Source organism: Pomacea canaliculata, linkage group LG9 (genome assembly GCF_003073045.1).
Source record: "Pomacea canaliculata isolate SZHN2017 linkage group LG9, ASM307304v1, whole genome shotgun sequence".
Classification (NCBI taxonomy): Eukaryota; Metazoa; Mollusca; class Gastropoda; order Architaenioglossa; family Ampullariidae; genus Pomacea; species Pomacea canaliculata.
The window spans coordinates 12,366,428-12,393,042 of record NC_037598.1 but is presented as its reverse complement, the minus strand read 5'-3'; the positions used below and the strand labels follow the sequence as shown (position 1 = coordinate 12,393,042).

General features: G+C 35.3%; 2 protein-coding genes across 7 annotated transcripts; one reads left to right on the top strand and one right to left on the bottom strand.

The window, feature by feature from the left end:
- LOC112571651 (reticulocyte-binding protein 2 homolog a-like) lies at positions 1–9,055 on the top strand. 4 transcript variants are annotated; one of them, XM_025250810.1, is made up of 12 exons: positions 1–173; positions 662–785; positions 1,115–1,293; positions 1,414–1,462; positions 1,662–1,749; positions 2,295–2,398; positions 3,048–3,179; positions 3,607–3,749; positions 4,417–5,512; positions 5,737–5,773; positions 7,681–7,727; positions 7,933–9,055. In XM_025250810.1, exons 1-9 carry the CDS (start codon positions 124–126, stop codon positions 5,042–5,044), a joined length of 1,497 nt encoding a protein of 498 aa, XP_025106595.1. In that variant the 5' UTR covers positions 1–123; the 3' UTR covers positions 5,045–5,512; positions 5,737–5,773; positions 7,681–7,727; positions 7,933–9,055. The 4 variants fall into 4 exon arrangements, with proteins under 4 accessions (XP_025106595.1, XP_025106593.1, XP_025106594.1 ...); XM_025250808.1 differs by having other exon boundaries at positions 7,622–7,727; XM_025250809.1 differs by having other exon boundaries at positions 7,622–7,727; positions 7,917–9,055.
- On the bottom strand, positions 8,577–23,855 carry LOC112571650 (flocculation protein FLO11-like). 3 transcript variants are annotated; one of them, XM_025250805.1, is made up of 15 exons: positions 23,736–23,854; positions 23,300–23,334; positions 21,956–22,060; positions 21,634–21,747; positions 21,243–21,303; positions 20,240–20,834; positions 19,034–19,138; positions 18,669–18,806; positions 17,271–17,345; positions 16,356–16,596; positions 15,928–16,048; positions 15,170–15,286; positions 14,349–14,481; positions 13,361–13,411; positions 8,577–11,790 (listed from the first exon to the last, which is right to left on the bottom strand). In XM_025250805.1, the coding sequence occupies exons 2-15, from the start codon at positions 23,307–23,309 to the stop codon at positions 11,653–11,655; spliced, it is 2,004 nt and encodes a 667-aa protein (XP_025106590.1). In that variant the 5' UTR covers positions 23,310–23,334; positions 23,736–23,854; the 3' UTR covers positions 8,577–11,652. The 3 variants fall into 3 exon arrangements, with proteins under 3 accessions (XP_025106590.1, XP_025106591.1, XP_025106592.1); XM_025250806.1 differs by lacking the exon at positions 13,361–13,411 and having other exon boundaries at positions 23,736–23,855; XM_025250807.1 differs by lacking the exon at positions 18,669–18,806.
- Positions 23,856–26,615: the final 2,760 nt, after the last annotated feature.

Below are 26,615 nucleotides of genomic sequence, written 5' to 3'. Positions count from 1 at the left end.
ACACACGCAAGAGTCAGCGACCCAAGGGAAGTAACGCTTTCTTGAAATCCTCTGCATCTGTCGTCTGCAGTTTTTTCGCGCACCATATGATGGATAGCTAGCAGAATTATAACTTCACACGAAATGTTCAGAAACTTAAATTCAACCCAAGAAATGTTATTTGACAGTCAAAGGTTGGTCTGTACTTTCACTTGAACAAACATTTTAGTTGAAGTGAATTGTATTCTTAATATTAATCGATCCTGTTCGATGGTACCACTTCACGGCTGTTGATGACTTCCATAATAATAGTATGTACAAATAGATTATGTTAATTTTACAAGTTATCAGTGTATTAATGGGGAAATTTTCAACAAATGTAAATAAACTGTCTTCCATCCACGGTTATTTTATTTAAATTTAATTTACATTGTCAAAATTAACAGTCTTTTTCCAAGCATGTATTATTTGTAAGCCTAACAACATTAATTTTTAGATATCCCTTTTTATTTATGACCTATTGTTAAATTTACATGAGAGCAGCTCTTTCGATAAATTTGCGTGGTTAATTATAACCCATTGAATGCTTTAATACCAAGAAAGATAAGAAAGAAGCAGTATCAGATATATTTTTTTAGAATAAGTCTTCCTTCATCATGGCTTGCTTTGCTACTTGGTTTAGAACAAGCTGCAGTGGAGATTCTGCTTTATTATGCTCATCTCAAATACAGCAGTCACAACCAGAATTCTCCCAAGTTCGATCACAGGATTTGTTTACACAGAAACTCTCAGGATCACAAAATGAGGTATATATACCCAAGCAGTCTTTTCTTCATTTTCACTTTTCATGTTTTAAATATTTGTAGAGCAGTAAGCAAAATTTTTTGTAAACTCCTCCTCAAGAATTAACTTAAAATTATTTTGTAATGTTATCTCCAGTCAAGATGTACTTTCTAATTGTCCACAATAGGCATTTATGGCCTTTCATGGCAGGGTGTAATATGGCAGTTGTAAATCAAAGAATGTTTTGTCCTTCATGGAAGAATGGGGAATTATTAGTTGAAGATGGTATTAACTAAAAATAAATGGAACAGAACAAATCTCTTCAGTGTGTGTATGTGTTGCATATCCAAAGGGTCTGCTCACCAGCAATAAAAAGATGACCATGTATGAGAAGTGGATGAATAGAGGAACATTGCTTAAGAGAGACCCAGTAGCAGAAAGAAAAGAGGGCAACAAATCCTTGCCAGCGTTTCTTACAGAGCAACAGCAGTACAACATTTTTCAAAACAGGGCAAAGGAAAGAGATGAAAAGTGAGCAGTTAATTTAAAGGGTGTTTCCAAATTAATGACATTTCTTAATAGTTTTTGGTTGCCCTTAGCATAGAATGGTCATAAAATTACTCTTGCTTTGTTTTTGTTTAATCTTAACAGAGACCTTTTGCAACAAGTTGTCAGTATTGTTCAAGAGAGCACCAAGGAGGTAAATATAGCATCAAAATTCATTATCATCACCATATCTGAAATTTCAGCTGTTGAAATACCAGTGCTTGAATGACTACAACTCTTTGATAATTTCATGCAGTCTATTTTTTTTCCTAAACTCTCAGTATAGTGCACATAAAACTATATTAGACCAAATAGTTGTTTTACAGTTCCTATCTTTCTGTTATTTTCCTCAGGTTAAATCCACATTAGATGCTGTAAAGTTCAAGCTTGATTCATCCACAGAATTCTCAGGAGATAAATTCAATGCAACTTTAAAATCTTGTAAGTGCACTTCTGGAAAAAGAAGAAATTCATGAAAAAAAATTTTTTGTATCTTGATGAGCATTTATATTAAAAAATCTCATAAGATTAAAGTCATATTGGCACTTATATTTACATTAAAAACTTGATTATATTTATGTAAGCTCATCTGGGTAACTGCACTTACAAACTGCCTATTACCCAGTTTAGTTCTATCCAACTAATCTATATATATTTTCATGCTTAGGTTTTAGTATTCATGCGTGTTTGTGGAGGTTGCTTTTGCATTTTATGGGCACTTTTTTCTTAATCATTTTTATGCTAGATATGTTAATGCTATCATGCTAATCAGTCAAAAGAATGTATATTTCATTAAAAATACATTAATTTAATCCATGCTGGATATCACTAGCTATGTTGCTGTAGAGCACTCCCTTTTATCCATTCCCTCCAAAGCTGTGGAGAAAAGGATTAATATTGCAATACTTTAATTTATTAGTCATGTTAAAAAACGTGTGAAGATAAAGTAGATTAAATGATGTTCATGTTCGGCATGCTGTATTTAGTCTTGGAGGACATCTGCAAGCATGAAGACAGAATGCTGCATGCAGTGGAAGAGCAAAGATGTATCCTAACAAGGGTACATGACCTGGAACATGAACTGGCAGTGGTGTGTCTAACAGCAGTAAAAATAACATCAGTAGTGATTACGCTGTTTATACTTGTGTCTTTGTGCTAATTGCTGGGAGAAAAAAAGTTGTTTGTTAAGTGTTTTCTTTTTGTTTCATTTAAGAACAACATCTAGCAGACTACAGATGGTCCTCACCTAATGATGGGGTTACATCCCAGTAAACCCATCAGAAGTGGAAAATAAGTCCAAAATGTAATTAATACACCCTACAGCTTACCGTTGTAAGAGAGTATCACACTGCATATCATTAGCCCACCAAAAGAAATCAGCATTCAGTTTCTACTGAATGCATATTGCCTTCGCACCCACATCATAAGTTGGCAACCATCTATACTGTCATTTACGAAATTAAGTGGTAACAGATGGTTTCATGCTACTGTTTAGAAGTGCTTTAGAGGATAAGTACTAAAACATTGAAACAATCCAAATTTGCATGTAAAACTTTTAACTCACTGGACCTGGGCTAGCTAAGGCACCACTATTGCATCAGTGAGAAGTGGCCAAAGTTTGCATGAGAACTGTAGTCATGATCCAGGCCTATGGTGCTAATGTACATAAGTCAATGGGCGATTTATTTATAAATTTTGATTTATCAATTGCATCAATCATCCTCACACCTATCCCCAAGAAAACTGCAGAGCTGAAACACTTGCAAAGTCAGCAGCAGACACAAGACCGAGAAGAAGATGCAAAGCGTTTAGCAAGAACAGTGTGCCAGGAATTACATTCTCCAAATCTTACTGTCAAGAACAAGCTAGAGGTCAGTGATTGATCATCATCTGCGTCATACAGATAAATGTACAGCCTCATGATATTTTTTCTTCGGTAAGATAACAGGCATACAGGTGTACCACTACTGAATCTCCTAATGGCATCTTCTTTTCATTAGGAGGATATTTTAATTGCTCAGTGTGTGAAAGCTGACTCACAAACAAGAAGCGAATGACACAACACAATTAAAAATCATAAACATTTTCTAAAAAGCCAGATGGTGTTACTGGTCAACGCTTGAGAGAAAATCAACAGAGTTACTCACCTTCTTGTGCTGTTACTGCATCCAACATTATGTGATAATGCTTGTATACATTAATGCAATACTTTTTATCTTTTTTTATAATGTGAAAGTTTTGCAGGTAAAGGGTATATATGACTTTTACATCAGAGTGTTATCTGTTTGTGCAATAAAGGAAATTCTAGAAGTGGCCCATGAAACATCAAAGCAACAGTGTCAGCAACTGAATCAGTACAAAAAACAGATGACAAATCAAGGCAAGCAGTATGTGGAGAGCAAAAATGCAAACCAGCGACTTATTAAGGATATGGAAAAGAGGTACTATCATCACTATTGCAACAAGTATTTTACAGAAATCATATTTATTGCAACTGTTAACATCCATAGTAAAATCCACCAGACTGTGTCAGTCATGTCTTTCGCAGAACGGCTGAGTAAATGGTAAAGTAATAATAATAAAGTTGATTTCTATAGCACTTTCCAAAGGAGAGGCTGAACCAAAGCACAAACAAAATATACCCACACACACACAGACTTAATGATGGAAGATGGTCTCAAAGCAAAGAGTTTATTGCATTCTCAATCAGTGTAGCTACTCATGCTGAGAAAGTGAATGCCATCAGTAAAGATGTGGTCTATAGCCTTGTCGTTGCATGTAATTTTCAATAATTCAACAAAAATTACATCAAACTATATTTTTCTGTGCATGAAACTAGAGGGCTAGAAGAACTTTTGCACTGAAATCTAGTATTAAGCTTCAAAAAGGCAACACATTTGACAAAGACAGCAAGGAGATCAACAAGACCTACATTATTGGCTTCCATTATAAGATTTTGGTATTCACAGTGAATTCATTCCTATGTGATTCCTTGCAATTTTGCATTCTTTGAATAGTTTTCTTTAAAGGAAAATATTTTAGTGAAAACATACTGGCTGAAGGAGTATCCCACTAATTTCATGTTGTTGTTTGTGTTTTTTTTTGCAGACTTCTAAAGGAAATCACAAATTTTTGCAGTACTGTTCAGCAGCAAGAACAAAAGTGGCAAAGCAGTCTTCAGGAGTTGCTGGCAGAAGCTGCAATGTCACAGAAGCAAGATATCAAACAATTTCTAGAGAAGCTGTGTTCCAGTGACAGAAAGGGGGATAGCAAACAGAGAGCTGCAGCTGATACTCAGGTCTTGACACAAACCATTAGAAAGGAGATTCAGCTTCTGCTCACAAAACAGGCCAAGACAGTAGAGAAATGTGTGCAGGACTTGCTCAAGCATCAGCTTTACGATCAAGGTCAGCAGCTGAAAAACCTTCAAGCTGCCCTAGTAACTGACATGACTTTGTCTGTCGAGGCTGCTGCTAGGCACTTCTCATCGGATCTTGTCATGCCATTGTCATTGCCCAAGTTTGAAAAAAAGATGGAGGAGCACCATGCGGACCTTAAGCACCAACTGGAGGAGCTGCATCACAGGCATTTGCAGGAAGTGTTGAGGATTCAGAATGAGCTTAAGAGTCAATGTATGGCTACATCCACACTTGAACAGCTTCTCTTTGTCAAACTCCCATATCTGTGCAGGCAGGCAGCCACTACCCACACACACCACCTCACAAAAATGCAGTGAAGAGAGCACTGGTATCTATCCATATATGGCAAAGGGAACAGCAAGAATCTCTCCTTTGTCCAAGTCAGATCAGGCAACTTTGTTCTGTAAAGCTAAACCTTCACCAGTAGTGGCAGTTCTGCCACAGAAACAAGTAGACAGGATTCCAACACCCTTTACATCAGGTGCCCATATAGTACATAAAGCCCAAACTCTGCCTTTTTCCGATGGAATCGAAGAAATTTCAAATGCAAATCTAAAAAATGCAGCAATAGAGAAGAAACAAAAGAAGAGAAAGAAATCAAGTAGCAGCAAGAAGAAATCAAGATCAAAGAAAAAGTGTCAGGAGACCCCTGTCTCTAACAAACCTGCGCTTTCAGCAGTATCTCACAAAGTATCAAAAAATAAAAGAAAGTTAACTGCTGCTAGAAGAATACCAAATAATGGTCTCACACTGGCCACTGACATAAGCAGCCTTATGCTTAAAAGGTAATCAAGGCTAACAATCATAATTTTGATCCATAAAATACAGATTTTGTTTGTAAATGTTAATGGTCTTCTTATTGTCAAAATGACTAGAAATTTTGTACTGTTCTTACTGAATCAAATGCCATCAGATATCACAGCATATGGCTGGCTACATCCAATTCCTATAATATTTATTTTGAAGCAGGATAACTATTATTTCAAATTCATTTTCTGTTTTTACACAGTCAAAGACCAAAGAATCAACAGAATTCTCCATCTAAGGTAGGGAAAAAAAACATCATGATAATTTTCATTACAAATCAGTGAATTAAGTGCAAGTCTGGTAACTTTTACATCTTTAGTTTGCTCTCTTTCATCAGACTGAAAATAATACTTTTCCTCGAAAACTAAAAACCTTTTGTTTGAAGAGTATGCCTTATTTTTTTACTTCTATTTTTGCTGGTTTGAAATTAACTCAAGTGTATGATTGATTCTCTTTATAAAGGGGTAATGATAAAGGAGTGTTGGTCTATGGCAAATTAACAAAGTGTTTTGAGCCTTGTGGCAGTAGTTATGAAGCTAGGGTAAGTCGTTGCCCAGGGGCAACACAAGAAACTCAAGGACAAGTGTCTTGTTTCCAAAATTATCAAGTTGTTTCTAAACACCTAAAAAGTTTTAGCCCTTAAGCTGTAGTTATAAAATTGTGGCAAAGATATTTTGGGACAAAGAAACATGAAGTAGTGTCCATGAGGTATGGACACCAATTTATAACCAGAAACTAGGTTTTTCTTAAGTTCCTCATTGAGACCTGGGGTGCTGACTCGCTCTCCCTTCATAACTACAGCCCCAGGAATGTACCCTTTCATAAAAGCAGTGTTTTGTAAAAGTACCATTGGTAATATAGGCATCTTGAATGGCCCTTGTATTTACATTTACAGATTTTATTGCTTTATCTGGCTTACTTTGGGGGTAATGATAACATTGTTTTTTTACTTGTAAGTCCTATAGCAAATGCTTGTGCAGAACATTGACATCAATAACAAAAGCATTTCTATAGTCCATTTCTTTTCCATGAGCAAGCTCAATGCAAATGATCCCACACACATACATATGCACAGAAAAAGGCAACTACAGAAAAAAACATACGTGCATGTAGGTGCAGAAGATATGAAAAGAGAAATCTACCATCCACTTAATGTATTCCCAGAAAAGGTGGGTCTTAGGACCAGACTTGAAAGTATGAAAGATGGTATGTGAGCAAGTGACAATGTCAAAGCATTCTAGACACTGGGGCCAGAGAAAGAAAAGGAGCAGCAGCCAAGCTTATCTTGTCTGATAATGTGACAGATGCAGCATAAGCAGACTGGGGCCATAGTTATGAAGCGAGAGTAAGATGTTTTCCCAGAGCAAAATGTCTAGTTTCCAAAGTTATAAAGGAGAGTCTAGACCTTGCAGACACTACTTCATGGTTTTTTTTTCTCTGACACCTTTGCCACTGCTTTATAACTACGGTCTGAGGAGTAAAACATCATCAGTGGGGTCTGGACATCACTTTACAACTTTGGAAACAAGATGCTTGTCCTTGCATTTCTCACTTTGCCCCAGCCCAGTGGCCTGCTCTTGTTTCATAACTACCACCCCTGGGCTGATTTTAATGTTTTAATAACTCAGCTATCCTAGGACAAGGCCTTGAAGACAACAGTAACAGAATGAGGCCACCTTGTAGTCAGTGCAGGCAACCAGTCCAGCTCATGTAGGAATAGGGTCATACGATCGGATTAGCACTTTTATAAGACAGTGCAGTCAGCATGGTTTGGGGCTCTTTGAAGCTTATAGAGCAGGCTGTTCGGAAGCTTGACAAATGGAGTTGGTGTAGCCAAGCAGGGACAGCACCAATGCAGAAACAAGTTTCTTGGTGGGAGAAACTTAACGGTCTGCAAAGCTCAACAAAAATTGACTTACAGACCGCATTGTGGTTCTCTAGTGAGAGTGATGTGTCAATAGTTACACAATGATTTATTTATCTGGGACAGATAGATACTTGTCACAGACAATGAAAGTGGTGGAATGTGATGTATCTATGACAAATGAAATGTAGTACCATTTCTTATTCATTGAGAAATGTTTCAGGCATCAAGTACTATCTCTTCCCCATCAGTTTCTTTAACTGAAGTTGTTGTGGTGCGCAGGAGTAGATGGCACACAAAATCCACAGTTCAGAAGCAACCCTCCATTGGTGAGTTTATATAGACTGCTTTTGCAAATGTTAGACCAAAATATTAAATGTTCCATGCACATATAAATCACATGAACCAGTGCCAGTGAAAATGAGATGCTTAAGGAATAAATTTTGCTGTTGTCCTATCTACACACATCGGCACTGACAAAAAGAGACAAGGCCTTAGGGTCTGTAATATGATGTTAGCATTGTATTCTTGCAGGTTTTGGGGGAGATGACATCACAGACATTCTGAGTACTCCTTGGTTGCAGAACAAAGAATAAAATGGCTTGACACTGTTACAAGAATATGTCTAATTTGAAAATTCTTTTCTTGAATAGAGGTGTAGAAAATTCATGACTATTAAGACCTGCTTGCATATCTGGCACAAATTACAACCACAAAGCTAAGATTTCCACATTTTAGCTGCTATGAATTTTCACTGACTTTTTGTCTATGTTTAATGTTGGTTTGAAGTTGATGCATTTAAAGTTTGCTTCAACGAAGTTAATAGTACTGGAGAGTATGGGTAATGTTTATGTTGCTTCAGTGTTTCAAGATAGTTAAATTTTTTTTATGGAATAACTTCAAGAATCAACGTTCATGTCTTGCATGAGGTAACATCTGAACATTTTGGGATAGGATAGTAAATTCTAAATGAAAATTGTGCAAAGAAACATTATATTATATATAATGCTAACAATAAAAAACAGCTAATTTTAATCTCCAAGAGTAAAGTCATAAGAGGTACATGGAGGAATATTTCATTTATACACTAGTTACTGTCCAGTAATGCTCACACTTTTTCTTCCCCACAACTTTACTTTTTTTAACCTTTCTTGAAGACAGAAACTCAACATGAAATAGCTGTTTAACCTCTGTTTTATTAAACATAAGGATTAGAATATTAAAGTATTCAGGCTAATCAGAAAGTTTGTATGCACAAAATGCCCTTACGTTGACTACATTCCAATAAAAGATTTTTTTAAAAACAAAATAACATTTTCTTATACATTAAGAATCAAAGACTTCATATACTTTTGCATGTTTTATGAAACGATAGTGTAATGTTTAAAGCAGACCTGGGCAAAGGCCGGCCCGCCTCCTGTCTCTGACCGGCCCGCCCGCCAGTATATATACTATATATACAGTATTGGGTAAAACTGAGTTAACTGTATTAGTCCGTCCCTCTAAAACCATCCCAATTTCTCATGCGGCCCCTTGGGAAAATTAATTGCCCACCCCTGGTTTAAAGGATGTTCTGCGGAATTAAAAGAGGTACAAGTACACATTACTTATATTTTCAAGCACATATAAACTTTTAAAATAAAGTTTGCTTACAAGATTACTAAAGCTTTGTTTCTAACGGTTAAGTGTACATTTAATGTTTTATTGCTGTTTTACAAAAATTATTTGATAACTAGAAAATAGCTCACTGCTCAGGCTTCATGAGCGTGAATACTTAGGATAAATGTAAATGATGATTTCTATAACACCTTTCTCCACCATTAAGGTGAACTCAAAATGCTTTACACAAAGCATTTATCATGTATGTGCAGTGTTCTAACAGCATATAGTTGTCAATTTTGGAATAAAACCAGAAAGTATGCGGAACTTCCCACGGCAGTAGAGTAAGCTTGCATAGGTTTTGTTCCACTCATCTCATCTAGCAGCATCTGAGTAATAGGCATGTCTATAAAGGGTGCTTGTCCATTGGCCAGCTCACAGGCCAAGATGCCCACACTATAAATGTCAGATTCTTTTGTTCAAAAATTTCCAGACTGAACCCCTGGCAGCTATCAACAGCATGTTTGGGGTAGTCATAGACTGTTCACAGGCTGTGGTACCCTACAATGGTGGAGAGAGTTGTGACACACTTGTCCACTAGCTAATATTAAAACAAAGCCTTCACGGCCCTGCATTTGACACCTCCGCTACACAAGTATTCCAGAGCATGCAGTACATCCCACAAGATATATGTAACCGCTAGCTCTGGCAGTCCTGCTATGAAAGTCACAGCACGAACCATAGCTCATAACAGGCATGATTGTCCACAGTTTATGGCAATAAACGAAGCTACAGTAATGTGGGAGAATAGTCTCATGTTGTAACTGCTTTGTTAATACAACTTCTTTGAGTACATAAGAAAACTCATGATCCGAGTTTTCTAGATCAATCTGTTAAACAGCCACCTGCATTTCTGTTGGCAAATGCTGAGCTAGATGCATTGTGGATTGTATATTTCTAACCTTTGCCTATCATAGCATATAGCTGATAGACACAGGCAACACTGTCAAACTGCATGATGACCACTTCTGATGATGATGATGACTACTCATTGGTGTTAAGAATGACCTTCACCTTGTTTTTTGACAGTGATGGGGAGTTGATGTCGTAAGGCTTACTTGCTGATGAAGAATCAAGATTTGGAACAAGCACACTGTTTTGTTACTGATTTTTCTGACATAAATTTTGTCTTTCTTTAGCCTCTTGTCACTCTTGAATCTGTGAACTTTACCAGCTACTAATATTAGGAAGGGCATAAAGTATGGTAGTCAGGTAAAAGGCTTCAATAACAAGTTGGTCATTTCGCCATCAGTATCAGATTTGTCTGAGCAGCCTGGTGACATATTTCATTGGGCTTCCCGGAGATACATATTAGTCATTGCAGACTGGCCTGCACTGTGTGAAAGCTTTCCGTGATAGCTCAACATTCTGAGGCAGCTGGAGGAGGGTAATCAGAGTCTGAAGTTGACACTGCCGATGTGCAGATTTAAAACCTAAGTAATGGCAAGATAGTGCAGATGTGACAGTAGAAAAAAATGGACCAGGAAAAGACAAAAGGTGGCGCAGATACAGAAATCCATCTAGAAAGGTAGCAAATATCATAACAGATATACTGATGAACATTAGACACAAAACCAAGCAGATCAATGGGCAAATATGAAAAGTGAGGGACAGCAGTCACCCTCTAGCCAGTTAGGCGAAGGGACATCACTCTCCATCTGTTAAAGAGATTTTAGCATCCAACAACTTGAAATAAAATCATTCTTACATGAACGTTCTGCTGTCTAAAAACTTAGGCCCTGCCTTTCATAAGGGAGACAAAAGTGTAATTTGTCTTTTTAAAGGGGGCAAACTATTTGAAACTATATTTTTGGCTCAAAGAGTGCAACTTAGTTCACTTTTGTGGAATGCCATCACAACAGATTTTTAGATACACACACATATTCAGTATATTCTTGAAACTTATTTATTTTAGATGAAAAGACCTTATTAAATTTTTCAGTTTTAAACAACTAATCAGCTTAATCACTCTTCATCATGAGGTGCTTGGTGTGGTCTTGAGGTTGTTACAGTAAGGAATCATTTTTAAAAAAAATTAATAAAACTTTTAAAAAAAAACCTACTTAAAGGAAAACTGGGTGATACAATTATTTCTTGTAATGTGCTTCTTACATTAGAAAATTAAAAAAAAGGTTCAACTAAAAAAACAAACAAACTACACAATCAGACAGCAAATGGCACTGACATTACTAGTAATATGCTCAAATAGTCAAACAATATTCTGTAAAATGACCAGTCTTTTTAACTAGAAAGGAAACCAAGGGAACAAATCTTGAATACAGATACGTACATAATCCTACACTCGTCGAATAAATTTCTTCTGTGCTTTGTGACTAGCATGAAGATAAGCATGTGACTTCTTGAAGATAAGCTGATAGTATACAATGCACTTTTATGACAGAGTGACTGTAAAACTACAGATATGTTTAACATATAAGTATAATTTAACAGGAGAAACATACATAAAATAATATACATGCCAAAAGATGTAGAAAACCAAGAAGTTTCAGAGGAGCTGATGGAAGCTCGATGCACATTACAATACCAGGTAAACAAGGAATTCCTCTTTCAAAGGTACTTTTGTTATTATTGAAATTACTTATTCAGAAGTCTCTTGGTACACATGGAAACCTGTTCATCTAAAGCTGCTGGTTTAGATCGCACCACTGGAGACCACTTTGAAGGTATCCGTCTGGGAACCTCAGGTGTATTTTGAACCAGAGGCTTGCGTGGCTGCAAAAGACTTTCACAATTAAAATTAAAAAATAAATAAGAGACAGTTTATAAGTTTTAAACACTACAGGACATAATAAAAGTTGGTGTGTAACTTGTAAACACTACAGGACATAATGAGGTCACTGTGTGGACAGTGAGTGGCTCCTAATGATTATGCGAAGCAAACCATAACATTACTTGGGGAGAGGAGATAAGCAAAATGTCTAAAACCATCAAACTGCAGTTTACCAAATTAAAAAAAAAAAAAAAAAAAAAAATCACCTCAATTTGAAGAATCCCATATATCAACCTTGTGAGATATGATACAAATGTTATTAAGCTTTGCCTAGTGGAACCTTTTAAGCTTAAGGTATATATGTGTGTGTGTATATATATATATAGAGCATTACAAGCTCAGAAAACTTTGAGAGCGAATCATTCAATCAATTGCAATAGAACAGTGACATTGCTTAAGATTTTACCAGCCCATTGCAATCAATCTCAGAATGATAATACAGTGATCCCTCGTTTATCGTGGGATATGCGCTCCAGAACCATCCGCGATAACCGAAAATCCGCAAAATAAAAAATGGTATATTTATTTATGTATTTATACACTATATTAAGGCTTTATAAACCCTCTCCCATACTTTTACGCTACATAAACCTTTCCCATTTCCTTAATAACTATTCCCACACTGTTCTGCACATGTATTGTACCTTTACAGTAAATAAAAGAACAAACACATAATACACCCAGAGATGAGGAAGCTGCGTAAAGACGAAAAAGTACACAGCGCGCCACCAGTAAGTACTCTCTGGTTGGTCACATCTCTACTAACCAACCAATCGTGTGTTGTTTACAATTGTGTGTAGGTGCGTAGCGTCTCAGGCAAGCGATGCTGGTTCTTGTTTCAGAGTAAATACATGCACTATTTACTGTAATTCATATTAATTTTATTATTAATAATATTTCTTTATTGTTAGAACTAATATTAGTAATATATTTTAAACACTTTGAGCTTTTTTCATCTAAAAATTCATAAAATATATTTGTTTCCACTGATCAAATTTTGCAGAAAATCAATGAAGAATCATAGATGCACAAATCATTTTCCCCATTAATTTCTTATAAAAACCCGTGAAATAGTGAAGCCGCAAAAGCAGGAGCGCAAAAGTGGCGAGGGATTACTGTATTGTTAAATAGGACAGAGTCAGACTCAGAAGGCTGCATGCGGACATGTGCATTCACTTTAAATATGCAGGCAATATCAGTACTCTGTTTAATGAAAGATCTTGCTGTCACAATATTACACCAACATTTAAATAAAGATGTTCTAAGAAATTATTCAAACTAGTTCATAAACAGACTCTAAAGACCAAATTTATTTGAGATCAAGCCTAGGATTTTAAATTGCAAAAAACAAAAACTGTTAATTAAAACGGCAGTTCTGCAGTTTTATGAATTTGTCTAGAGAAACAGATTAAAGCAACAGGTTACAGTAATTGGCCTGTTGCAAATTTACTTGAAAGAGTCCAAAACGTAGACTTTTGAAGAAATTTTTGTTATTTTTCAATGTATACGTACCTGGAAAGCTAAAGGAGAAGGGCCTTCTACTTCACTACTAGTACAACTTCCCTGGAAAAACCATTCAGAAAATCTGCCACTTTATAATAATTATTAAAATGAACTTTTGCAACAACAACAAAAAAATAGAGAAAAGTCCAAAGTCTCAATCATTTTCCCTGATTTAGACTTGACTTTTTATTTCACTATGTCAAAAACAAAAACAAATGTTTTTGGAAGCTAATCTTATCCCATCTTACAAAATCAGTCTAGATTATTGGGATGCATAAAGGCAAATCTAAGATATCCTTGTTTCCTTTGCTGACAGATGTCACCATGAGACTAAAATGCTTTTTAGATTACATATATATATATGCACATTAACAAATGAGGAGGGATCGGTAAAAAAAAAAAAATTATGATGGATCACATCATCATGAAGGTATAGATACATCAAAAACTGACTGTAATGTGTTAAAATTAAACAGTTACTAGACAGCCACAGCCTCAAAAGCCACTGCAAACTGGTATGAAATTAAAAGCTGAATTAAAGTTTGAAAAGTGCACCCTACATGCCAGAACATCTTGTGTTTAAAACAGCAAAGAGCTAATATAACTAAAACAAGCATATACATTGTATACGAGAAAATGAAATGGACGCAGTTATCAAGCCAGCAAGGACAAGCAAACATGCTTCTTAACTACAAGATTTAAAAAAAAGACTAAAATTTAGTTCTGTCCATTGTTAAGAATCTTACTCTAACTACTTGAGACTCTCTGGTGCAGTAAGATAATGCATACCACATTAAAGAATAAGTTCTATAATGCAGCAGTGTTTCAAAAAAATATGCTGCTCTGTGCACATGAATACACACATTCATGTCAGTAAATATAATTATTATTTTAGTCTATTTTTAATTAAACAGGCATACATTTGTTTAAGACTCACAGATTATAAACCCCCAGAAAATGTTTATTTAAACTATTTTCTTATCAATGTCTGTCTCACCTTTACACCCGAAAGCCGTCTGTTTTTGACTGTTTTCTTGGGATCTAACATCGGAGAGTCACCTGCATCACTGGATGATGGCACAGACCGAAAGGACAAATTGCTGCTGTTGCTGCTACGTAGTGACAAAGGGCTGTGACGATTTATGGAAAAGATATAAACAAAAATATCATGGAAACTCATCCACAAAACGATGAAAGAATATGTACAAAATATTGGTGTCTAAGATCACTCATGCTCTGTACAAATCAAAGAGGGCTTGCATGTACGGTGTATGTTTTTTACTGTTCAATTCTACCTTGTCGTACAGATATGTTGCAATTGCATGCATTTTTTGTGGACTAAAATCTTTTTTTTTGCTTGACTTCTGTGCTGAGAATGACCAAACTGGATTGTCATCGAATTCTCATTGACTGTTCATCCATGCAACAAATTCACTAAAAAGATTTTGAAGTGGTAAGTGAATCCCCTCTCTAGACATGCAACAGCACAAAGCATTTAGTGACTGGAGTATCCTGGAAGGTGAAGGAAAATCCACAGAATTTTATAGTGGTCTAGGACAAATGCATCTGGGTTCAGTGGGGCTCCTGGCAGCAGAATTCCTTAAGTTAAAGAGCAGTTGTAGTCCCTAAGCTCTTAATACTTGTCGTCTGGTAAAGTTAAAAGAAGAAATGGTATTGCATTATTAACCATAAATGTAATCACTAAAGCACTTTTGTACATTGTCATGTGAGCTGGTATGGTAAAGCATCATGTCGATGAAATCCCAAATTAAAATAACCCAGCATAAACAGATTACCTTTATATCTTTGAGATCTTACCTTGGAAGAGGCAAAGATGACACTGAGCTTCCTTTACTCTTTGAGGGTGTTGGTAGCATAGACAATCTTTTATTTGTGACTGATCCAGGAGTACTATCACACACAGAGCTTGAAGAACTGACAAACAGAAACCCTAAGTGCTTTCAATTTAAATAAGGTGCAAATACATTTATACAAAAGGCAAACTAACTTATTAATTTATTATAAATACAGTGTAAGAACAACCACTGATGACAAATTAAACCCAGTAGAATATGTTGGGATTAGCTGTACCAATGTGCAGAGGCAAGATTAGTTGCCAAATCTTGTGCCAAGCATATCAAAAGGAGCGGAATGATATACCAACCCACTTTAATGCAGATTCACTGCATAGTATTAACACAATGGGGGTTCTACAGCTTAATGTACAGAGCATGCATGTGTGTGTGTGTGCGTGTGTGTGTGTGTGTGTGTGCAGCAGTTAAAAATTATGAAAAAAATAGTTTTCTTCGACTCCCAAAGTGAAGTGATAGAACAAAAGTTGACAATATAATCACAGTTGGGGAAAAATGCGAAAACATTCAACAAAGGTGAAGCCAAGGTACATATATAATGCACAAAATTTAGATACTTCGATGCATAACATGCTTTTTTTTAACTTCTACGAGAAAACAATAGTAAAATAAAAATTCAACAATATTCCATTTCAAACTTCGCAGACAAAAGAAACTTTCACCTCTCACAAGATTACAGGTGTCTTAACTGAGCACCACTCCTACCTAGATGACTTGACTGGAGTGATGATGTTGGTAACAGACAAGAGTTTTGGCCTAGCATTGTTTTCAATGCCTGTCGGCATTTCAGGGCACTGTGTGTTGCCTTGGGGCAGCATGAGGTTATCTGGAATAGCAAAAAACCTCTATTGTTTACAGTAGTTTTCTATATTTACTCTTGTGTTTTTATTGCTACAATACAACATTTAAAATGCTTACATTATTGTGAACAAGAAGAAATACTAAAGACCAAAGCATCAGTAACATTTAATATCAGATTTTTAAAAAACCTTGTCCATAAAAACTTCCCCTTAGATTATTATGTGTGAAATTATTCCTGCAATGGACAAGCAAATTAAATGTCTTCCATTGAAATGGTATTGCTTTGACATTAAATTTTATTGTAAACAAATATTCCAAAAATATAAAAATACTTGGTCTTTCAACTGTCTCGCCCTTCTTTGATGCTGCCTGAGTGGTGGCTTTAAGAGGCCCAGCAGCAACTAGACGAGTTGTTTTGTTCAGATTCTGAGCCAGATTTCTGCGCTGCAGGTGACCAGGCTGTATAAGCTGAGGCTTGGTTGCCGGCCCTTTGGACATCCCAGTGCTGCTGTCCATGACTGGAGCCTGCTGTCGTGGAAGGGCAAACAGACTATCCTGAGCCTTCTGTCCTTGCTGTTAAGATAAAGACTCAATGACTGAAAAGTTGACATGAAGTTCACATAAAGAATCGATCATAAATTATTTGTTGATATACCATAAATTTTTTATTATAAGCAATCTTTTCTCCCCAGCCTTAAAACCTGCAGCTTGTTGGCGATTAATTTTTAAATGAGCTCCACGTTGACTGTTAACATTTGAAAAATAAAAGATGCATACAATTAAAGCATTCAGATCATTTGCTCAACACGATGAGAAAACGAGACCAAATGAGTACAAGGCAACTTTCAAGTTGAAGGTGATCAACCAGGCCATTGAGAAAGTTGTATATATTTGCAGCTTATAAACCAATGCAGCTTATTTATGAATAAAGTAGAGGTTTTTTTTTTTTTTTTAAGTTAAGTGGCTGTGGGTTATATATAGGTGTGCTCAACAGACCAAAATTTACTGTAATTGCTCATATGATTAATAATCTATACTATGATATACATTTTTTTAAAGTGTTCAAATGATAGTACCACAATATTTTAGCTCTTCTTCTTTTTTCCCTTTGCATCATCATTATCACAGTTAATAAAACAAGAGAGAGAGAAGCTGACCCTAAGATTAAGTGCACTAATAAATGTCTCACTCCCTTTCCCCAAAAGACTGAAAAGTTATGGGACTACCTTTACACCTTCATGTTTTACCTGTACTGAAGTGTTGACGGCAGATTTCTGTGATGGACCAGCTAGTCTCAACCCCCGCATTGGCAAAGTGCTTGGCTGAGGTTTAAAAAAAAAATGCTTCAAGTTATTTCAGGAAACATGCATGTAACCGATGTAGTTTGATGTAGAAAACCTATCATTAATCATTCAAGCTAAATTTTTAAAAAAAAATTGTGTTCATGACTTTAAAAACTCCTGACAGATATAAAAAGAGAAAAATATGATGTAAATTGCAGGTGCACATGCAACCATATTCTACTTTATTCTTTCTGTCTGCCTTTCATAGAACCCATCCCTGTACATATATTCAACAACCTATTTACTCTCACATTCCCTGAAAGAACTTTGTAGAACAGTAATACTTTCTTCCCTGGCTTTTTCTTTCCTATATTTGTGTTCACAAGCTTAGTGTAGACAAGCTAAAACTGTATCAAAGATCAAAGGATGCTTGACTCAATCTTGGTGTCTGAGCATTAGATGCTGACCAACAACTGGACAAGTTATTTTACAAATTTTCTCAAGCATGCACTATTCTAGACAAGGAACTACTGCATTCAGAAGAGGGATTAATTCCATGTAGCTATATACCTTGAAATTTATTTCTCACACATCACAAATGAAAACAAAGCTTAAAGCAAATAAATCAAAATTTTGTTTACACCTAACTGAACAATTATTTTTTATATTTATCTGAAAAAAGCACTCCTGAATAACGAAAAAAAGACCCTGTTGGAAAATACATGACAAAAGATCCCTCTGTTTGTAACCCAAATAAAAATTTATTGCACAGAGTTTTTTTTTATAAGCTCAAAGATTTGGGATAAGAATAAGATGACAATGGAGTATATCCTGTAATTAAATAAGCAGTTCAAGTTGTTTCTAAATTAATGACAATGGGACTATAGCAAGTGCTATAAGCTTGTCACTGGTGATGGGATCACTGTGTGCCAAATAAAAATTTTAAAAACACAAATATTTAACAAAGAGGACAGAATACATAACTCTTTAAAAGAGTGCACACAAAAAAGTTATTGTTATATAAATCATCTATCACATGCAAATTTAAGTGAGATGTCTTTACATTTTAGAAGATAGCAAATTTACTAATTTAGATTTCAGTGTACTAGTATACTTGTTTAAACTTTAATAGTTTGCAATTCAAGAATTAGATACACTAGTAAAGTTGTAAATTAACAGTTATTTTCAAGAGATCTATTTAAATAAATGAACAGAAAATCAATTCAATACAGAAATCAGATATTTTCAAATTATAAGAAACATACTCTGTTGTAACAATGTCTGCATGCAAAATGAACAAAATTAAAAAAAAAAAAAATACAAATAATAAAAGAGTGAAAACATAGCAGCAAATCAGGAAACCTTCTGAATCATTGACTGACAACGCCTAATGCCAGTCTTGCCTCTGGCAGCGTTAGCGGAAGCAGCAATAGTTGAACTGCTAGTTGTGGGTGACCCTTCTTTAAGAACCTTGTGGAACAGAGTTTTCTGGCCACTGGACTGCGCAAGCAGGTCAAGGTGGAATTAGAGTTTATTTAAAGATACGACAAATTAAGAAATTAATAAACAGATTTAGCCTTCAGTCAATTACATCAGTGTTTTTTTTTTTTTTAGAAAGTAACATCCAGACTGAACCCCATAAACTCTGGACAATGGCAATGAACGACACATTGTATATCCATCCACCTCACTGATGATTAACAAACATTGCTGAAGAGTCAAATTACCATTTTAGGAGGCTGTAGGCTTCTCCTTATTGTAGATTCTGTCTGTATATTCTCTTCTTCCTCTTTACTTCTAACAGCAGATGATGATGAAAGTTGTTTGTCAACCTAAAAAAAATATTATTTAAAAAAAAAAATGAAAAATGAATATGGAACAATGACGACATTTCAAAAATCCATTTCTCTATTTTGTCTACATCTGCAGCACATATCAAAACACGTGTGCATGCATACACATGTGCAAACTCAATAAGATAAATCATCCCCTCATTTGTCCTGCGTAATCTTCACCACCTTCTTCCAAACTGTCACCGGTAAGAAAGACACAAAAGGAAATATCAAAACATTATGTGACTAAAACAACTAATGCAAGAATATCAGCAAGTATGAAATATAATTATCGATTAATTTTCTTTTCTCATACTGTCTAGCAAGTAGATGGTCATGACAGATGCCATTACACATCTCTTAATCTGATAAATAAACAATGAATCTGTTTTAATGAATAAAACTGCACGTCTGTCCCAAGCAAGTTTGAAAAAAAAAAAGTCAAACTGAAGGCTGACACAAAGTATGCAGAACAATAAACTATTAAAGAAGTTACATTCAAGTATTAGGTTACAAGTAGCAGTTGAGATGAGGGAAAACTTTTTTCAGTAAATAAACCCCATATCAACTTGTGTCCTCAAAAGTATATACACTGACAATTGAAGAAAACCCTTTTCTGACTGCTTCAGTGATTCAGACTAAAACAACTTGGTGCATAGACAATAAGAATGCATGATTAATAGACTGTTAGCATAAAAAGGATGGAGGGATTAGAATGATAAACCTGTAATAATTCTCAAAAAGCATGCAACCCTAGGAATAAACCTGTGCTTTTGATACAATGTGTTTAATTGGTTACAGATCAAACAATGTTTTGGCCTTAGCCATAATGCCTGTAATTCTGATAATTTCCTGTATGATTACTAAAAATCCCACAACAGTAAACAGATCTGAATAACAAGCTGTTAAATTGCCAAAATACTTGGCAGAATTACTGAAATTTCTTTTTTTACAGGGGTCTTTGCAACTCAAAGAAAGTCAAAGTAATATTTCAACACTTGCACATCCCAACATTTTCAACAGAAACTTTCATCCCAATTTATATGTATCTAAATATTTGAATGTGGAATTCATAAAGTCTTCCAACTACGAAGCGCTTACCTTTGCAAGATTTATTTGACTTCTGTTGTAGCGAAGCAGTTTGGAAGATGCCAGTTGCAACTTGTTGGCAGGTGGATGACTTTTCACAGTGGATGCTGAACTTTCTGTCTCAGAATTCTTAGCATCATCATCAACTGCTATACTGTTCGACTGTTCCTTTTTAAACTTTACAAGCTCTTCAACTGGCAGTTCTTTTGTGAAAGTCTCCTGTCGTATGTGACCAAAGTGAGGACTTGTGGAAGAACCATTTAGATCCTGACTATCACCTTTTGAGTGATCATTCGTTTCTTGGTATTTGTTCAAAAGTGTGTGCGTCTTCCTTCCAAACAAGGACACAGGTCGAAAGTTTGTAACTGTTTTAGGTGAACAGGACTTCTGAGGCGATGGTGTGATCACTGTCATGTTTACTATTCGGTGGGCCACAAGGAAAGCTTCTTTCGCTATCTCAGCAACCTGATCAGGTCGGAGAGGGCTGAGTGGCTTGATAACCTCCTCTGCCACCCCAGCAGCTATACACTTTTCCATGAACCCTATAGGGCCAATAAACACTTCATCCTCCTCATCTCCATCAACTGCTTTATCACCACCATCTCGCCTGCAGTGATGAAAACTTGTAGAGTTGCTCAGTAAAGTGCATCAAATCATCTTAATATCTAAGATCTGTCTTTAAATCTTTAATATCTTAGATAGGGCAAGCTGCTTTTACCTTGAAATGTAAAATAAATGTCAGATTTTTTTTTTAAATAATACTGCAAATATTTAAAACAATCTAACAAACATTTTTCTAATCAGCACATCCAGTTTTAAAACAAAAGGATATTTTTTCTACATTTGTACAAATATGCAGAATGTCACTTCCTCAAAAACTCTTACATCTGAGTTAAAGAACACTTACTCAAAAATTCTTACAACTGAATAAAAGAACACTAAGCGTAAAAAGCTTTTCTCTTTTTTTTCATTGTCATTTGCATCAGTCATATGATCCTTTTCTCACAAAATCTACCTCTCAGGTGAAGATACAGGAAGATCAAAGTCAAACTCTTCTTCTTCAATCAGTCGAACTTCTGTGTGTGTATGAGAGAGAGAGAGATTCCAATCCATAAGCTTACAACTTCATTTTAGACATTTTACAATGCAACGAACATTTTTTAAAGTCAGCTAGTTATTTCAAAGAGCAAAACAAGAATTCATTAAATTTAACCTAAGGGCCTAAGAAAGGGCCAGGAAAAACCACATGGTTATTTAACTGTAGGGATAAACAGGGCAGAAACTTTTATAGAACTGTAATGATTGCATGGACAATACTAGAAACAGGTAGATGATTTTAAACACACAGTTCTGACTGATTATTTGGGCTTACAAGAAAGAAAATCTATTAATTTCTGGCTGCTTACCTGGACTTGTATCTTTCTGCTCTATTCTGTCTGTTACATCTTGAAAAACATGCTCCTCAAACTTTGAAGGTTGTGAAAGAGGAAAGCTGCTCCTTCTAATTAATTCAACAGAGTCTAAAACAGAGAAAGAAAATGAAACAAAACTTGAACTATAAAACAGAGCAGCATTGCTTGCTATCAGTTTTTCTTACACACAGAAAGTCATGGTTATGTGTACTTTAATATTATTGTATTATTTTAAAAAAAACGACAGCTTATTTCAGATTATCAAATGCTTTATAAAATTCTTATTGTAAACTAAAACACCCTCTTTATTTCATACCTGTAATTCTTATAAGTGGAGTATTTTCTTTGTCATCCTCAATCAGGCTATTTTTGTCATCAATTGGGTCAGACAAGTCAATGAGAATGTCCACAGGACAAACAGCTGTATGTAGAAATAAAATGATTAAGAAAATGCCACAAACATAAGAAGTTAACTTTTACTTTATTTGGAATAAATAATTAATAAATAATTTTGAACCTAAGTAATTTACAAATATTGCTAGCTTTTAACATACTATTATTTTAGAAGCCTAAAATTAGCAAAACTATAAACTTTGTAAATAACATGGGCAATTTTTTAAAGAATGCATCCACTTTATAACTGTATACAAGAACAATAGGTTTGTCTTAATACATTTTATGTGGTACTTAAGCATCCATTTAAGAGAAAAAAAGTAGCGGACTATCAAATGCTTATACAGTATTATACGAAATGATCAGTCAGTGACTTCTTCAAGAACTTGTATCATTTTGTCTGTTGATGCCCCCCTAAACTAATGTTGTCTGATGAAATAAATACTGTATGCACACTTCTACACCAGTAAGCACAAAATGATCTCTACCAAAAAAAGCCAAAAGCAAAAACTCCCCAACCACACCTGAACAAACTGAGATTCAAACCCTAAACTCTGCAAGTCATACTTTTGCCACAACACCAGTTGCAATTAATTACAGAATAACATAGCTAGCACATTTGATTTCACAGCAACCTAAAAAAAATGACACAAAATTTTATCTAAAAAATCTTTACCATCCTGCATTGACGTAGGTACAATACAACTTAATTAATCCGCAGTAGGTTGCTTTATACGCTATGGTAAAGTGAAAGATAAAGATCATCCCTAAACTTTTTTTGTGTCATTACATTTAGGAAGTGAGGTTCTTCCCCAGCTTGGGGCAGTTTTTTGTTTTGTTTTGTTTTTTTCCATGAACGTGGTTCCCTGACTAGGGGAAGTTTATTATTCCTCATGGATATCAAACTGGTGCATCTTTGGGTTCAGACGCCAGAGCTTAAACTACTTAACTACTTTACTGCTTCCCCACAATGTATCTACTGTAAAACTAAAAAGAACTCCAACCCTAACCATAATACCAATTTTAGCTTCTTTCCACTATGTAAAACGTATCATGATGTCCTGGGCCCTCCTAAAGTAGTGTCCCTTGGACATCAAAAAGTGGGAAACAAGACAGGGTAAGACATAACTGTGTCATTCATTTTTCCGCTACACATATAAACTATTATACAGGTAAGAGATTATTGTATGCATATTACACAATCTAGAATAAATTTGTGCATGACATGATCATGAGAATTAAAAAAAAAAACACCTGATGCCCTCACCGTGATCCATCTTTTTCTTGCTTGTTACTGTAGTGCTGGTAATGTGACGGGATGAGACGTCGCCAGGGGGGAAAAAAAGGCAACAAAAAGCTTTGCAATTTTTCAGTTTAAATTAAGAGAATGTTAATGCATATCTCCATGAAAGTATATAAAAATTCCTTGCTCATAGAACAATCTCTTAACTTGTGATCAGCTTCAAGTATTGTGACTCCCTTACAACACTACTTGGGAATCGTTATACTATTTCCTGCGTTGCTTCACGAAATTATATTACTTGAACCGTAACCGCTACATTTAATAACACATAACCATTGGTGATTTTCTTTGAAAAAGCAAACGAATATTTCCATTGCCTTTTAAAGCAAGTGCACAATGATCACGATAACAACGACTAAACCATTGCTAACTCATAGATTAACTCTCTCCTCTAACTCACCATTTGTATTTCGTGGTTCAAACGATCATGTGACCTCGTACTACAAAACGATTGGTGAATCGTCCAGGGCCAAGTACATGTGTACTCTCTGTTCGTCTGCTGCTCCGTCCAGCTCTGTTCGTCTGCTGCTGTCGTTTGATGTAAATGTTAACAAATATAATCATAAGTTTAAAATTATCTTTCGCTCCTTAACTGAGAGTTGAAAGTGTCCCTTTGGTCCCACCTAAATAATATACATCCCGTACATTTAAATGTGTTTGTGTTTCATTGTCCCTACACTTACGAACAGCGAGCTCCTTTACCTTTTTTTAATAAAAATTTTAAATAGCAGTTATATTAGCAATGCAGTCTATTATATTTCAACGAGATCAAATTATTTTTGTACAAGTTAGAGTAATGGTATTAGTGCTTATTGTAGAACCCAAATAACCAAATTTGTCTATGGGAAGAAACGCCAAGGAATATGTCCAGGGACTCTAACTCAGATTTCCCAACATGGCGCTTGCGATTGATGAGCCGACGGTAGTTGACACAGTTCTTTATTATGCCTTATTTTTAGGAGCCGTGTTTCAGCTAATTTGCATATTGTCTGTAATTGTTTTACCAAAGAGCATCGAAGAACAGGTAATTAGACAAAACAAATGTGTTTGATCGAGTTCCTTCAAAATAGTCATTTTCTTAACTCAAAGACGCTTTCTAAAATTATTCTTGAAACCGGGTAACATTGTAAATTTTCATATGACGAGTTAACGTTAAGTTTTTTGTATCACAAAATCAGTTCAGGTAAAAAAATTCGTGCTTGTTTACGTTAAATCACGAATGTATTTGAGTCGAGTTAGATAAAATATCAGAAAATTTTGCTTTCATCGAAATTGAAAAATCTGACCTTCGGAAACAATAGTTCGCACCCTTTTCTTTTACTCAAAAATTACAAATTATCGTAAACTACACCAGAGTATGACCAGTAAGCCAGTGGCATTGGATTAAGAATTAGTTGAATAGTGTTTGTGACAATTCGGTGACCCCAATGTGATCTGTCATGGGGATGTTTCGTTTGGTGCTTATATATATAGTTGTTTGAAAGATCTTTCTTGGCTATCTCCCAAAGTATACCTGGCTGATTTGTGTTCTACGTTCCAAGTATTTTTACTTAAGTGTTGTATTTGCTTTGCGTTTATTTGTGTCTTTTTATTCTCAGTTTAATTTTCTTGTGTTTTGATCTTTTTTTTTAATCCCATCTCTACTTTATGGGTTTGTGGAAGTTGTAAAGTTCTCTCCACAGTCAGGGCTTAGCTCCTGTCCTACTATTATGCTCGACTATCTTTCTTACCTCTCTCTCCTCTTGGTGTGAAAGTATGTGAGATAGGTGGGAATGTTAAGAGAGGTGGGAGTGGCTGCACTATCCTTTAGGGACTGTCTTGTATTAATAGAACAAGATTTTTTGTTCTCTTTGGGCTTCTGAATTACAAAAATAACTTGACCCTTGAGAATTTGTTTTAACAATAGCAGCTGGATGAAAACGACCACCCAATATCACCAGTTGAAAGCAGTGCCACCAGCAACCCTAAATCATCTCAAGACCACTCACGCCGTGGAAAAAAACAGTCCAAGAAACACAGATAGCTGTATCCTCAATATTTATCAAGAGTTCCATGTTATGCACAGTAAGTTGTAATGTTTTCAAATATGTTGATATAACACCAGAATAAGCTATCTTATTCTTATTTCCACATGGTCACAGGGTTTTTAGTTACTGTATTGCAAAACAATGGAATCCTCTCCCCTTCCATATGTGCCACTGAACCTTTAAATGGTCATTAAAACACATCTGTTCCATGAACATTATTCCTAATAACAATTCACATACTGCTTGTCCTTCTAAGCCTTTCTGTTATTTTATCTATTTGTTGACTAGTCTGCCTGCACATCTTTCTCAGCAAATTCACGAAAGTCTCAGTCGTTACTGTTTCCTGATTTCTCTTTTAAAAGTATTTGATCTATTTTGTTATTAAGTTCTGCAAAATATATATAAAAAGTCCATGCACCTTAACAGCGAAAGAAAAAAATGATGGGGAAGATTTTAAAAAGTTATTTGCTCTGTTGCAGAAATCGCTATGTGAACTAGTTCTGATGTGTTCTTTTTTCAGTGAACATTCCATCTTCAACAGAATGCATTGGATTAGAGAAGAACCAAGGTTTCTTTATGTTGCAGCTTTCTAGTTTTATTATTGGTACAGAACACATCCATGCATATGTATATAGCTCATTCACTTGACACAAATGTAGTCTTAGTTTAAACATATCCATCTGGCTTATTTTGAAATATCCCTTTTCCAATGCAGGTAAATTCTACCAAGATAAAACACATATAAATACCTCTGTTTGTTTCAAACCATGTGCTTCCCTGATAGTGTTGCAAAGTTTATTTTTAGCTTTGTTTAATTACTAGTTTGCTACTATTTCTGGTGTAGTGACCTGTAGATTACTGTGCTGTATAATGAAGTCATTATGCTTCATGTTGTTATTTGAGTGTCTCTTTGCTGATTGTTCTTTATTCTCAGTTTTCATAGTGCTCCATATATTGTTTCAAGAAAATATTAATTTGACAGATAATTTTTGAGCTGGAAGTAAGTTTACAGCTGTCTCAAATTTTACCTGAAAACGTTTTTCTGTTGTCAAATCAAAGCATGTAATTCACTTATTCACCTGCATGACAAACACACAAATCCACATGCCTACATGCACATATTGCAGGGGAATTTTATGGCAAAGTATTTTTTGCTCTTTTTTACTTGCTAATTAATAAAATATATGAAATAAACCCATTCTTACATTTTTTGTAACTGACGTGAAAGTTGTTAGCAATTTTTCCTTAAGCAC

Excerpts from the sequence above, each read along its gene's own strand:
- LOC112571651 (XM_025250810.1), top strand. The coding sequence starts at position 124 with ATGTTCAGAAACTTAAATTCAACCCAAGAAATGTTATTTGACAGTCAA. Across the intron at positions 1,750-2,294 it reads CAATGCAACTTTAAAATCTT|TCTTGGAGGACATCTGCAAG; the intron begins GTAAGTGCACTT and ends TGCTGTATTTAG. Across the intron at positions 3,180-3,606 it reads CTGTCAAGAACAAGCTAGAG|GAAATTCTAGAAGTGGCCCA; the intron begins GTCAGTGATTGA and ends TGTGCAATAAAG.
- LOC112571650 (XM_025250805.1), bottom strand. Across the intron at positions 21,304-21,633 it reads GCAGAAAGATACAAGTCCAG|AAGTTCGACTGATTGAAGAA; the intron begins GTAAGCAGCCAG and ends ATACACACACAG. Across the intron at positions 11,791-13,360 it reads CTTCTCCTTTAGCTTTCCAG|CCACGCAAGCCTCTGGTTCA; the intron begins GTACGTATACAT and ends AGTCTTTTGCAG.